Raw genomic sequence first — 15,272 nt, forward strand, 5'->3', positions numbered from 1 at the left:
GATCCAGTGCCATTCTGCTCATATTCACTGTGATGTCACCGCTCTTCAGACGCTCCGGATCACACTGCACTCCCCTTGACCCGGACGTGCCTTTTACAAAGAGTAAACACAATGCCCCTAAGGCTTACATTGTAAAAGGGACTTCCGGCTCATGCATAGAACATAGAATGACCTGGTAACGTCACTGTGAAAAAGAGCAGAACGTTGTTGTATACAAGAGAAGACAAGAGTAGGTAAGTATGTTAAGATACTCACATTGCACTAAATACACATGTACACAGATTTAGAAAAAAAACTTCGTGGTAGGACTTCTATAATAAACGCTGCATATGTTTGATCCCTAGTTGGTGTTTCTCAATAAGTATGATTGTTTGAATGCGAGTTGTGATTAATTAATGTTGTCCCGTGTGAGTGATACAAGGCTAATTTGGTTGCACAATTATGTACTCTTTTTGGATATTTATAGACACTTTTCTGTTTCCAGAAAATTGGTTCCTTGGACAGTACCCAGTAAATAGACCCAGGGGGACATTAATTTGCTCATAATAATACTGTGCTCAGTATTGTGAAACGTATTGAACTAATATCTAATAAAATGAGTATGTCACGGAGTTACTGCGACAGAGCAATGCCAGAAGACCGCAGCGTCTGATGGCTCCTGCTTCGCCGCTGAGAACAAGCACTTCTCCGATGTATTAAATGTGTTTGTTTTCTTTCAGCAGGATAGGGGTTAATCCTCCATGTGGAAATTCCTGCATTCAGCTGTGCTTGGTTAGCCACTCCTCTCTCCTATAAAAGCTAGGCCTTCTGGCCAGATCCTTGTCTGAGTTAGCGCTTGCTAGATAGTGTCTGGAGAGCTGGAGGAGTTTATTGTGTGACTGTTGCTTGGTTTGTACACTTGGAAATTCCTCATCCTTACCTGCCTTATTTTCTTCCCTCTTCCTTCACATCCTGATGAATACCTCTATTAGTGAGAGAATATTTGTGCGAGTGGAATTTTCTTTTACCCTTGTCTTTGTTCCCTTGTCTGTCGGGTTGGTGTACTGCGGTATAGGGTAGCGCCTCTCTTCCCCGGGTGGGGGAAAGGGACAGATGCAGGGCTGCAGCTAGGAGACAGGGCAAGGGCAGGGGCCCCGCATCCTCGCCATCTGACGTATCCCGGGGAACAGGGCAAGCTAGGGCGCCCCCTAGTGCTAGGGCCAGGAAAGGTGCCACTGGTTCCTGTTTACTTGCCAGTCCTATTGTGACAGAGTAACTTTTGAACACTTGACAATTTCACTCTGTAATTTACAATCAAAGGTTTATCTTTCAATAGATTAAACTTTTTTTTAGATTTATATTGTAAGGCCCAAAAGCATCTAACATGAAATTGTATTTTTACTCAATATATTAATTAAACAGGTATTATATCTACCAAGTTATGATATGTGGATGTCCAACTACCAGAACCACCATGAATCCTGAAAATAAAAGGGCTTAGCTTTGGTATAGAGAGCAAAACTTCATAGTTTTTCCTTATGCAATTGTGCTTACAGACACCTGCTATTTAGGGAACGGCAGTACAGCTCCTTCCAGAATAATTGGTGTCCTGTCAGTAGGATCCCCATAGTTTAGAACATAATAATGTATGTTTCCAATATGCCATCACTTTCTATAATGGGAAAAATGTTAGTGATGTCTATGTAAACTGTATGACCCTGTCCACAAGCTATATGACCTAATTGTTCTTGCCCAATGCAACTAGTTACATTTCCACTTTCTTTTTGCAAGGTATTAGACTAAAAGCAAGTGTTTCTGTTGAATGAGAAAAGCTTTATTTTTACTAAGTGCTCATTTTCTTAGTGATGATACACCATATCCGGTATATAATCAAGTGACATGACATTCATCCTACACAACAAGGCTCATTTCTGTGCCCCATGAGGGTCCTTAAAGCAAAGACTCCATGATTTTGTAGATACTGTATGTGTTTATTGAGTCACACTAATGGAAAATTGTAAATCAAGAGCATGGATTGTGAATACATAGAATACATTTTACAGACTGCCCTTTCTGCCACAGTGCATATAACATTAAGCATTCAGTGTTCATTGCCTTCTGTCTCTTTACATTTTCTAAACCCTCTTACTGACTTCTTTAAACTTTTCTTAATTTCCATTAAACAAAACCATCGCGAAAAGCTTTAGTTTACATCAACATACATAGGGAGGCCTGGCTGATTTATAGAGAGCACATTAGGATATGGCATCGATGTGACCTGTACCATTGGCTGATAAGTAGTCACACCTCATTGCACATTTCCTTATGAGGTTTAGTGGCCATTGGAACAGGTCATATCTTTAAATTGTCATACCTACTGGCTACAGATTTTTTTTCTTTTTTCGAAATCTACCACTTTACAGTTCTTCCGTTTCAGCATCAGCGAGTACGTTTAGTTCAATGTTGAAGTGTGCACCATCACCAGATCCCAACCAGCCGATGGGTGTCCTGTTGAAGGATGGTCTGTTGATGACATTAGGGTTGAAGGCAGTTTCAGGCTCTGGTTCCACGGGCCCAGCATCAAATTCAGGCATCTGAAACGTCATCAGTTTAGATGCTTTCTCATACCCTCCGAAGGGCATTGCTGTCCTACAAAGATGGATAACCATAATTGGTGAGATGAGAAGTACTAAATCTTTTTTTATTACCTACAATTTTATTCATTCTGCTCTTATTTAAAGGTACAATTATACTCTAAAGTACTTAATAATTATGCTCTTATTATCAGGAGCTTTAGGTTCACAATATTGATTATTTTGATGATTAGGGTAGTATCAGACTATCTCAAACATACCTTCCAATATGCTAAATTTAATAAATTAGGTAATGGATCTAAAATAAGATTTAGCCTCCTTTATATCCCTCTTGATGGTATTTTGTGTTATAATTGGACATTCTGTTCAAATGAACAAATAAACATAGATAAATGTGCCTACAAGATTGTGGAAAAAACACCGACTCAGATATTTAAAGTGCCCTATGGATTTTATTTTGCTTCTTTGAAATAAAGTCCAGGATATTTACATTTAGTGCTGTTTTTGAAGCATTGATTATCTATTATAATATTATATTTATTATACGTGAGACCTCAAAGAACTAAGATCTTGAGTTCAAATCCAACCAGTGTCAACATCTATGTAAAGCTTGTATGTTGTCTCCATTTACATGTGGATTTCCTCCCACATCCCAAAAATATTTCAATTGGTCAATATCTTCATATGAAATAGGCTCCAATGTGTGTATTTCATGGAGGGAATTTAGATTGTGAATCCAAAGTGATGACAGAAACTAATGTCCAATTTTTTAAAGGTGTCTGTCTTTGCGCAGATCTGGCTCTGTGGAAAATGTTATTGTTAATAACAGTAATAATAATAATATTAATAATGATAATAGTAAAAAAAATTATTTTCTTTCTTTCTTTCTTCCTTTTTTTTTTTTTTTTTATAAAAGATACTACTCCTAATAACTTTCCAGTAAGGTCACTTACTTAACCTTGATCATTTCAATAGATATGCTCCAATTACTCTTGAGCTGTTCTGAAAACAAGCAGAACTGTTGATGGTTAGCTACTAACCTGTTGAACGATTTGTAACCACAAAGTTCGGCCTTGCTACCAAAATCCAATAGATTAATGCTTAGTTTTGTTGCTTGCTGCGGGTCCACTCCCAAAGCTTTGTCCCAGGGAGAGAGGTAAGTCTTAATGACAGTGATCTGCTTTATACCGTCACCGCCAGGTTGACTAGACTGAGCATTGGAAACTATATATTAAGTGAAACAAGACAAAAAAATTTCAGCCATAAATTATTGTGTAATTAAAAAAATATTAACGATACGCTGTTTCTCAGACTAATTCATATATAGGTATAGTTGATATAAAAAGTTAGGTAACTTTGTGAATATACTGCATTTCTTAAGTTGTGTTAGCTACATCAGCAGGTGTAGCGAAGAGACACGTTCATAGTTCAACTTTTGGAAACAGTTGATAAACTTGTTGTCAGTTGCATGGCTAACATTTAGCTATCATAGTGAAGCTCTACTGCTGGCCGACCCATTTCATAAGATTGTATAAAACATGGAGTAAAGAATGCATTTCCTATAATGCAAATCATCTAAATATGCTCTAAGCAGTCAATGAATCTATATACTGTAATGATAAGTATACTGGTTAATGATGAGCATATCCATTCAATGCTAAACAAAGTCATTTCAAATTATTAAGAACTTGCTAAACACAGCAAATTTGAACAATTTATGATTTGCTTCATGTACAAGGCATGTACAGGTTCTTTACATAAGATATCCTCAAATCATGACCTGTTGAGAATCACATGGCATAGCCAATCAGGAGGGACTGTCATAAACTGTATAAAACAGAAGTAGGGAATGCAGCACCCATTTTAGGGTGAATATGGTTAATGAGAGGATGTCACAACTCATAGCTTAGCCATAGAGAAATGGGGAGAAAACAAGAATACAGATGGAACTATACAAAAAGTGTGTGTGATAATACAGCAATGAAGATTAGTGTCTGAAGATCAGGCTGTTTATTACCAATGGTCACCATCCTTTTATTCATAGCCAGTGATCACTTTGAAATGACTAAATTTGTATTTTGAGCTAAATAGCTTGAAAAGGGCCGTTTACATCCTAGGAGGCATCAGGGTGTTACAGGCATCTCTTCAGGGCAATTGGAGGCTTTACCATATTATTGATTCACAGTGAATCAATTTGCTGTGAATGGTAATTGGAAAAATAGACAAAGCTGGCGAATTAGAATGTCAAAAGATTTGCTCATCTCTGATATTGGATAATATGGACTTTACACCTGCATAAATGTGAATGCAGCTCTTGAGTTTGCTGTAGACTATAATTCAGGATCTATACAAGGTGACTAATAAGTATAATTTAAATTATTTTTATTGATTTTATACAGTTTGTGACATAATATTGTGTTAAACTTCCATTTGATAGAAAAATGACTGATGAAAATGGCAATGCTTTATTTGATAAATGACTATTTCTTATCCGTATGTATTGTTATGTTTCTATTTAGCAATAGCACATATATATGTTTGACAAAAGGGAACATTATACCGAAGTCCTCGATTCTTGCCTTAATGCCACACAGTCTGATATTTTCCATAATGGTATGCATGCCAATATAAGATAAAGTCTCATACTAAATGTCATGAAGACTTATTTTGAGAAATGCAGTCGCTGAGAGGATGATTTAGATGTCCTTACTTTCCTTTTTTTCAGGACTGGATTTCTCAGTTCTGTTATTAAGTTAAAGGCTAGGCAGGATAGATTGAACTTATAAAGTGATTTTATTTTTCAAATGTTTTCCAGTAGAGTACATTTACTTTTGAAACAATTACCTTGTCCTCCTGCACCATCAACGCCCACAGAGCCCCCTTGTCCTCCACTGCCACTGATGCCTTGCTGACCTCCTGCAACACCTTTGCTCCCTGGTTTTGGTGGAGGAACAGGTGGGTGTTGACCTCCAGGCCCATGTTGTCCTCCAGACAGACTAGACACAAATTGTCCGCTGCCTTGTATTAACCCATAACCACCTCCTCCAACGCCTGCTTGTCCGCCGACACCTAACTGTCCTCCAACAGATGGTATAAACTTCTGGAAGTGGTCCTACAGAAGACAGAAAGATAACCATTGACTGTTCACTCTTTAAACCATGCTTAACACCTATCTGTCATAGATCTGTTTTCACCCCAGTACTTAGAGAGGTATTAACTCATATTGAGTGTCGCTATATCACATTTTAACAAACTAAATACAATTATCTCACTTATATAAATTATGACCTTTCAGCTCGGCAGTACATAATGGTCATTGCAACATTTATTCATTCTGTAATCATTGAAGTAAAACCTCAGATTTAGTTATAGCTATTAGCAGTGTGTCACCCCCCCTACTCCACTGGTGTTACTGTGCCAGTCATTATTTGCACTTTCCCATAAGACCCATAAGACGGAAACCTAATGGGTTATCAAATTAGTTTGATTTATCATAAAGTGCCACTTCCAACAAGTTATGAGGAGCTCTACTTAGGTGTTGTCCAGCTGTTCAGGTGTTTTCACAAGAATGGGGCCTAATAGAGGCATGAAAAATGTTATTAAAGGTCTACTGACAATTCAACATTTATTAAAGTAGACTGGTAGTGATGCATTGTGAGAGTCCAAAGATTCTGTTTATATAAAAAGGTATTGTCCTGAAGATGCAAATATTTTCAAAAGAGCTCAGACGCATATAAAAAAGGAGATAATTGATACTTGTCCTGGCCAATCACCTGCAGCCCCCTTTTGATGCTTACCCAGAATCTGCTGATCTTAGCTTTCTGGTTTCATCTCGAAACACTTGAAATGCCAGCTCTGCCATTCACTGGTCAAAGGGGTGGCACAACTCAGCCAGTATATGGCAAAGTGGGCATGTCATACCATGTTTGGTATGTTTAAATGGGACCTGGAAGCAGAGGCTTTTGTGAGCCAGGTGTCTGCACAAGAAATGTAGGATATCAGTGAGAGTGAGTACTGATTCTTTTTTTTATGGTAAAGAGAACCTATCAACAGGTCCAAAGTCACCAGTTTTTGTTCTTTTATTCTCGTTGCTTCCTTGACTGTTGCATTTTTTTTAGGTCCACCAAATTATTTCAGAGATGCTGGTCTTTTTATCTTGTGCTAATTTTGTGGTCATTTCCAAACGGGCATTACTCACAGGGTAATTATGTAAAACTGCCTAAAGACACACCCTGAAGAATCTTGTGAGTGATATCCCCTCGGTAACAACCAATAAAAATTAGCACATGAAAAGACCCATATTTCAGAAACCATATGACATTAAAAGAACAATACTCATGGGAGCAAGAATAAAGCATAAACTGGCAATTTTGGATATGGTGACAAATCCTCTTTAAGCCCTTTTAAAAATATTTTTTATGTGCTGGACAACTGATGTATAGATATGTAACATAAAACTTTTCCTTGCTGTTTCTTTGTATTTATCTATGCTGTATTTTACACATTAATGAGGTTTACAGAATGCATTGCAATGTGGTTAGATTACTGCTTTATGTGTAAGTGACCCATAAACTAGTATTTTGTCACAGACAGCGTAAGTGCATGCGCTGCGGAGAAAATCTGTAAACCAGCTCCTGCAACAGCTGTTCCAAAAGCTAAATATAGAGAGAAATATAAGAAGTAAAAACCAGGAGACTCACTGGGATTATATAACCCCATGTGCTTGGAGGCTTAAACAGCAGTATAGACCTTACCCCCGAGATAAGAAAAAGGTTCACTGGGTGTGTAACCTGCACGCAGCACCAGCAATGATGTTAATATTCTGATTACACTAAGAATTGTTTATCTTCTAATATTCTGAATATTAATTTAATGTGATATTAGTGTGAAAAAAGAAAGAAAGTGAATTATAATAGCTTCCAATATTTCAAATAATTCTTACTGGTGGCATTTTAATACCAGTATTAAGATGTTAATGCCATTGGGCAACAAAACCAGAACATTTTTATAATGATCATTTACCACATGCATATGGCAGAGCCGCGTAGGTGCGCCAGTGTATCATGCTCCAGCGCATGCTCTGTAAGGGAATATTCTCTCATACCAGCAATTCTGACATCTGGTAGAGTATGACACTTTTTTCTGTAGGGTTCATATGGAAATGTCAAATCAGACATATACAGGTGTTCAGTCCTTTTATGCACTTCTACGATGCCCTGTTATGGCTTTGTACAATGCAAAGCCAATGGATGATTATGGCCTGATGCCGGTTTCATGTATCTTTGTATCACAGTCCGAGTATGAACTGCGATTTACACACCAACCGTAGGTTTCCTCACCTGAACCATGAGGTAGCTGAGTTCTGGTCAAGAGACCCACTGCCAGTCCACAAATCGCGGTACATATATGGACTGTCATACACAGATGTGTGAAACCGTTGTATAAATGAGACTGATAAGGGACAGTGCATCAGTTCCACTTAATAAACTGAGCAGTCAAACATAATTAGTCCCCACAGTTAGGAAATATTTGCACTTTTTTTCATATTTTAGAAATTGCTCTCATTTTCTGAAAACATGTTATAGTTCATGAAAAATAGTACAATGTAATATAACAACTGCCAGCAGTACTCATGCGCTCCATTCTGCACATAATCTAAGACGACTAATATCCTCCATAATACAAACCTCACATCTCCGTCTTCAAGACTTCTCTTGTGCTTCACCAGTGTTCTGGAATACACTACCCCAAATGATCCAACTAACATCTAGCTCTCTTTAGACAGGCCTGTCACCTCAACTCACTACCCTAACTCTCCCCTGCTCCCTCCTTCTAAATGTTAATCACAATCTGCTCCCTCCTATTCACCTGTCTCCACATCCTATGTGCACCCAACAGCACTTGGTAACTGCACTAGACAGATCCTGGGTGATGACCGGATCAGGCGGCTTCATATGAAAACCCCTATTTATTATAATGATGGCTGGACCATACATAACAAGCACTTTCTACCTATTTTGTCCCCTATTTGCTTACAAATTGTAAGCTTGCATGCAGGCCCCCATTCCTCCTGTAACTGTTGAACTATGGCTACGTTCACATTTGCGTTGTTGTGTGTTGCATCGGCGACGCAACGCATGCAAAAACGCATTGTTTTGTGACGCATGCGTCCATTTTTGGCTTGATTTTGGACGCAAAAAAAATGCAACTTGCTGCGTCCTCTGCGCCCTGACGCTTGCGCCAAAAGTGACGCATACGTCACAAAACGCAAGACAATGCATGTCCATGCGCCCCCATGTTAAATATAGGGGCGCATGATGCATGCGTTGCCACGGCTGCGCCCGACACAACGCTAATGTGAACGTAGCCTATGTGTTACTTTGTACTGCTTCTTTTGTCTGCATGTGTCCCCGCTTAATTGTAAAGTGCTAAGGAATATGTTGGCACTATAGAAATAAAATGTTATTATATATTAAGTAAATGCTTCTAAAATAACAATTCTGGTCCATTCCTTCTTATAACTCTGCATTGCATTGTTCCTCTCTAATAAATAATAAAACTGAATGTTACCGTTCTCTTTGTCAAATGGCTGTGTCCCTCTCAGCAAAGATTGGATAGTGTCAGAGTGTGTAGGAACATCCCTCTACTAGTAACGCCTAGTTGTCATTTAAGAAACAAAATGCTTAAGAGAAATTCTAGAGGAATGGCACAAATTATAATAAAGAAAGCTATAGAGTTGGTATTGCAATACAAGTATTTAATAAGCCAGGTGTTAGGAAAGCTGACCCCACTCCATTTTAATTAGATCTATACAGTTATTTCTTTTCGGCTTGGGATGATTGAGGAGGCCATATGTGTTTCTATTTCCACCATGCTGTTGAACTGTATCTTAAAGCATTGCAGAGCCTCTTCTAAATGTTACTGTCTCTCAGCAACAGATACCAGTAAAGTTAGTCAACTTTCAAGTAGCACCTTGTGGTCATGAACCAAAACTTAGTCTCTACGCAATACACATAAGTCATTACTGTTCAAAACAAAATGCCATTGCCTGATATGAATGAGTACTGTCACTAATGCCACATCTCAGTCTCATCAATTATTGCCAAGTATTGCTTTTCTTTTGCCAGACATGGGTCTAGGAATTACATTAAAATGTGGTCAAAAATAAAGACAAGTCCAGAAAAACTTTTAGAAGGCCAATGTAATCTTCCATTACAGAGAAATTAGTGTTTGAAATTGATATGTAAATGAGGATGTAGATCTGCAGCCTCAGTCACTGCAGCTCTATACCCTGCCCAGCACCACCTCCTCCTGTTTAACTGTCACCCTCTAAGCTGTGTGGCTTAAGGCATAGGAGACATCAGTCATGTAGAAGGAGGCGACACTAAGCTGGAGTGACAGAGGCTTGAGATCTACCTTAGTCCATCAGTCTCTTTGCATATAATTTGACATGTCGATTCTTAGTAATGGAGGAATGGCCTGGCATGTAAAGGTATTGCAGAACTTGACTTTGAAAGAGCTACATGCACGTATAAATAGTTTGGGGTATAAAATCCAGGTGACAGATTCCCTTTAATACAACAAAGTAACCACAAAATATTTGGTAACCAGTGTCTCCTGAGAAGGCATCATGGGACAGGTTCTTCTGGAAGTTTTTTCTTGATTATACAGCGGTATATAAAAGTTTGTGCACCCCTGGTCAAAATTATTATAATTATGAACAGTTAAGCTAGTTGAAGATAAAATGATCTCTAAAAGGCCTAAAGTTGAACAGGACACATTTCCTTTGTATCTTATGCAAAAAAAAAATGTCTTTTTTTTTTTCATTTTAAAAATTAGAAAAAAGGAAAATGGGCAGATGCAAAATTTTGGGCGCTTAGTACCTAGCAGCACTCCATTTTGAAAGCGTTACAGCTCGTAAAATTTTTTATAGCCATCCAAAAGTTTTTCAATTCTTGTTTGAGGGATTTTCATAGATTCTTCCTTGGAAAATTCTTCCAGTTCTGCGAGATTCCTAGGTCGTCTTGCCCTCATAGCCACAGATTTTCAATGATTTTCAGATCAGGGGACTGTAAGGACCATTGTAAAACCTTCAGCTTGCGCCTTTTGAGGTAGTCTATTGTGGATTTTGATGTTTGTTTAGGAACATTATCCATTTGTAGAAGTCATCCTCTTTTCTTTTCTTTTCTTCCGATGATTCTTCCATGAAAGCCATATTTGTGCAGGTGTCTCTGAATAGTAGGACAATGAACCACAACTCCAGAATCTGCCATATCTTTTTGAAGGTTGTTTGAGGTCAAACGGGAGTTTTGATTTGGCTCTCTTGCAATCCAACAAGCAACTCTCACTAAAGTTTTGCTTGGTCTTGCAGAGCTTATCTTGACCTCCACTGTTTCTGTTGACTGCCATTTCTTAATTACATTTCGAACTGAGGAAAGGGCAACTTGAAAACGCTTTGCTGTTTTGTTATAGCCTTCTCCTGCTTTGTGGACCTCCACCTTTTTCATTTTATAGTGCTAAGCAGTTGCTTAGAAGAATCCATGGCTCCTGTTTTTTGTCAAAAGGTTAGAGGAGGCTGGGTTTTATAAAGCTGGGAAATTTGCATCACCTTGCCTTTTCTTAACGATAATAGTGAACAAGCCATAACCCTAGCAGGTGAATTAAGGTATGAAACTTTGGTCAAAGATATCTGAGCACACAAACCTCCAAGGGTGCACAAACTTTTACATTGGCCCATTTTCCTTTTTGCAAGTTTTAAAATTAAATAAAGGACAATATTTTTGTTTTTCCTAAAATACAAAGGAAATGTGTCATCTTTAACTTTAGGCCTTTAAGAGATGATTTCATCTTCTACGTGCTGAAGTGTTCACAATAACAGTAATTTTGACCAGGGATGCCCAAACTTTTACATGCCACTATAGTGATAATATGCTTAAAAAAGCCTTACTTTGTAGAATTGCTGTCAGGGTGAACAGTCTATGAACTAAAAACTACTTGTACTTTTTAGGTGTTGTGTCAGCAAACTAAAGTAAGAAAGACAGAACATGAAGAAAAGTAGCATCTTTATGGGTTATGCGGCTGCTGTGCCCTAATCAACCTTGACCTTTCACACAGCTGGTAATGTGCAACCTATCTAGTGAATTCTAAGATACCACCTAAGAGTAGTTCTAGGCACAACTGAACATAACCATTTCCAATCCAAGTTCTCTAGATTAAGGTAAAATCTTTACAAAGATTGCACATACACTCACATCTATATTGAGAGTAATTTGTAGGAGTAGAACATGTGCCCCATTGTAAACAGCAATTTATTCACTCAGATTGGTTGTAGACTCTTAGGAGGTGAAGTATTGTGTAAGGGGATTGTCTCCACATTTTACCAGTCAACACACTCCAGGGGTCTCCACCATCTTTCTCCCAGCGCAAAAGTCCTCTCTGTCTGATTAACACAGTTCAGGATTTTCCAGAACCTTCAAAAACAGACGTCCTCCATGTTGTTGACTTAAAAGAATGTCCGGTCTTGGGTCAAAAGTCTAAAGTCAGTCTATGAGCCTGCAAACATGTGAATCCTCACATTATATGCACTGCGCTTTCTGAGTATTCTCCGGTGCCGATAGCGGGTGATCATGTAACCGCAAGTATATGATTTAACTTATTCTGCCTAACTCAATAAATTTGCATTGAACGAGGCCTTGCCCATTATGCATGTGTCTCAGATATTACCTACGCAGATCCTGCATTATTTAACTATGTATGGTTAATTCCTTTTTTTCGGGAATTGTTAATATGCCAGATGTTAGTCTTTGGGTTTGTACCAGTCCACCTTTCTACATACAGTACAGACCAAAAGTGTGGACACACCTTCTCATTTAAAGATGTTTCTATATTTTCATGACTATGAAAATTGTACATTCACACTGAAGGCATCAAAACTATGAATTAACACATGTGGAATTATATGCTTATCAAAAAAGTGTGAAACAACTGAAATGATGTCTTATATTCTAAGTTCTTCAAAGTAGCCACCTTTTGCTTTGATGACTGCTTTGCACACTCTTGGCATTCTCTTGACGATCTTCAAGAGGTAGTCACAGGGAATGGTTTTCACTTCACAGGTGTGCCCTGTCAGGTTTAATAAGTGGGATGTCTTGCCTTATAAATGGGGTTGGGACCATCAGTTGTGTTGTGCAGAAGTCTGGTGGATACACAGCTGATAGTCCTACTGAATAGACTGTTAGAAGTTGTATTAAGCCAAGAAAAAAGCAGCTAAGCAAAGAAAAACGAGTGACCATCATTACTTTAAGAAATGAAGGTCAGTCAGTCCGAAAAATTAGTAAAACTTTGAAAGTGTTCCCAAGTGCAGTGGCAAAAACCATCAAGTGCTACAAAGAAACTGGCTCACATGAGGACTGCCACAGGAAAGGAAGACCAAGAGTCACCTCTGCTTCTGAGGATAAGTTTATCCGAGTCACCACCCTCAGAAATTGCAGGTTAACAGCAGCTCAGATTAGAGACCAGGTCAATGCCACACAGAGTTCTAGCAGCAGACACATCTCTACAACAACTGTTAAAAGGAGACTTTGAGCAGCAGGCCTTCATGGTAAAATAGCTGCTAGGAAACCCCTGCTAAGGACAGGCAACAAGCAGAAGAGACTTGTTTGGGCTAAAGAACACACGGAATGGACATTAGACCATTGGAAATCTGTGCTTTGGTCTGATGAGTCCAAATTTGAGATCTTTGGTTCCAACCACCATGTCTTTGTGTGATGCAGAAAAGGTGAATGGATGGACTCTACATGCCTGGTTCCCACCGTGAAGCATGGAGGAGGAGGCGTGATGGTGTAGGGGTGCTTTGCTGGTGACACTGTTGGGGATTTATTTAAAATTGAAGGCATACTGAACCAGCATGGCTAGCACAGCATCTTGCAGCGGCATGCTATTCCATCCGTTTGCGTTTAGTTGGACCATCATTTATTTTTCAACAGGACAATGACCCCAAACACACCTCCAGGCTGTGTAAGGGCTATTTGACCAAGAAGGAGAGTGATGGGATGCTACGCCAGATAACCTGGCCTCCACAGTCACCAGACCTGAACTCAATCAAGATGGTTTGGGGTGCTAAGCATCTCTGGGAACTCCTTCAAGATTGTTGGAAGACCATTCCCAGTGACTACCTCTTGAAGCTCATCAAGAGAATGCCAAGAGTGTGCAAAGCAGTCATCAAAGCAAAAGGTGGCTACTTTGAAGAACCTAGAATATAAGACATAATTTCAGTTGTTTCACACTTTTTTGTTAAGTGTATAATTCCACATGTGTTAACTCATAGTTTTGATGCCTTCAGTGTGAATGTACAATTTTCATAGTCATGAAAATACAGAAAAATCTTTAAATGAGGTGTGTCCAAACTTTTGGTCTGTACTGTATATATATGTACAGTGGGGGAAATAAATATTTGATCCCTTGCTGATTTTGGAAGTTTGCCCACTGACAAAGACAGGAACAGTCTCTAATTTTAAGGGTAGGTTAATTTTAACATTGAGAGATAGAATATCAAAAATAACATCCAGAAAATCACATTGTATAAATTATATAAATTTATTTGCATTTTGCAGTGAGAAATAAATATTTGATCCCTCTGGCAAACAAGGCCAAATGTATGGATGAGGGGCTGTGGTCAGATGAGGCCAAAACTGAACTTTTTGGCCACCAAGATAAATGATATTTCTGCCATCAAACACCGCTAATCACTCCAAGAACACTATTCCCATAGTGAAACATGGTGGTAGCAGCATCATGCTGTGGAGATGTTTTTCAACAGCTGGGAAAGGAGAAATGGTCCAAGTCGAGGGAACGACAGATGGTAGAAATATAGGGATATTCTTGAGCAAAAACTGTTTCTGTCTGTCATTTGAAACTGGGACAGATGTTTACCTTCCAAAAAGACAATGACCCAAGCATACTGCTAAAGCAACACTCAAACGGTTTAAGGGGAAATGTGTAAATGTTTTGGAGTGACCAAGTCAAAGCCCTTACCTAAATCCAACTGAGAATCCGTGGTCAGACTTGAAGATGCTGTTCATCAGAGGAAATCATCAAAACTTGAAGGAGCTGGAGCAGTTTTACCTTGGGGAATGGGCAAAAATCCCAGTGGCAAGATGTGGAAAGCTCATAGAGACTTATCCTAAGTGAATTGCAGCTGTAGTTGCCACACAAGATGGCTCTACAAAGTACTGACTTTAGGGGGGGTGAATAGTCATGCATACTGATGATTTCAGTTATTTTGCCCTATTTGTTTGCTTCACTAAAAAAAGAAAACAGAATGTTCACAGTTGTAGGCATGTATTTTACATGAACTGATGCAAACTCTCAATAAACAGTGAAATTCCAGATTGTGAGGTAGCAAAACATGGAATATGCCAAGGGGGTGAATACTTTTGCAAGACACTATGTGTATGTGTATAGTCATGGCCGAAAGTGTTGGCACTCTTAAAATTGTCCCAGATGATGAGGTATTTCTCCCAGAAAATCATTGCAATTACACAAGTTTTGTTACAAACAAGTTTATTTCCTTTGTGTGTATTGGAACAACACAAAAAACAGAGAAAAAAGGTAAATTGAACATAATTTCACACAAAGCCCTGAAAATGGGCCGGGCAAAGTTGTTGGCACCTTTCCAAAATTGTGGGTAAACAACTTTGT

The 15,272-nt window shown here is 38.6% G+C and overlaps 1 protein-coding gene across 1 annotated transcript in view; it reads right to left on the reverse strand.

The window, feature by feature from the left end:
- Positions 1 to 1,949: 1,949 nt before the first annotated feature.
- Positions 1,950 to 15,272, reverse strand: part of MYOZ1 (myozenin 1) — a 66,219-nt gene continuing 52,896 nt past the window's right edge. Inside the window, exons 4-6 of the mRNA XM_069753241.1 lie at positions 5,418 to 5,685; positions 3,614 to 3,797; positions 1,950 to 2,628 (exon numbers count right to left, since the gene is read on the reverse strand). Of these exons, the coding sequence (XP_069609342.1) occupies positions 2,397 to 2,628; positions 3,614 to 3,797; positions 5,418 to 5,685 (684 nt within the window). The 3' untranslated portion in view covers positions 1,950 to 2,396. The remainder of the gene's footprint in view (positions 2,629 to 3,613; positions 3,798 to 5,417; positions 5,686 to 15,272) is intronic.

Source organism: Ranitomeya imitator, chromosome 2 (assembly GCF_032444005.1).
Source record: "Ranitomeya imitator isolate aRanImi1 chromosome 2, aRanImi1.pri, whole genome shotgun sequence".
In the NCBI taxonomy this organism is placed as follows: domain Eukaryota; kingdom Metazoa; phylum Chordata; class Amphibia; order Anura; family Dendrobatidae; genus Ranitomeya; species Ranitomeya imitator.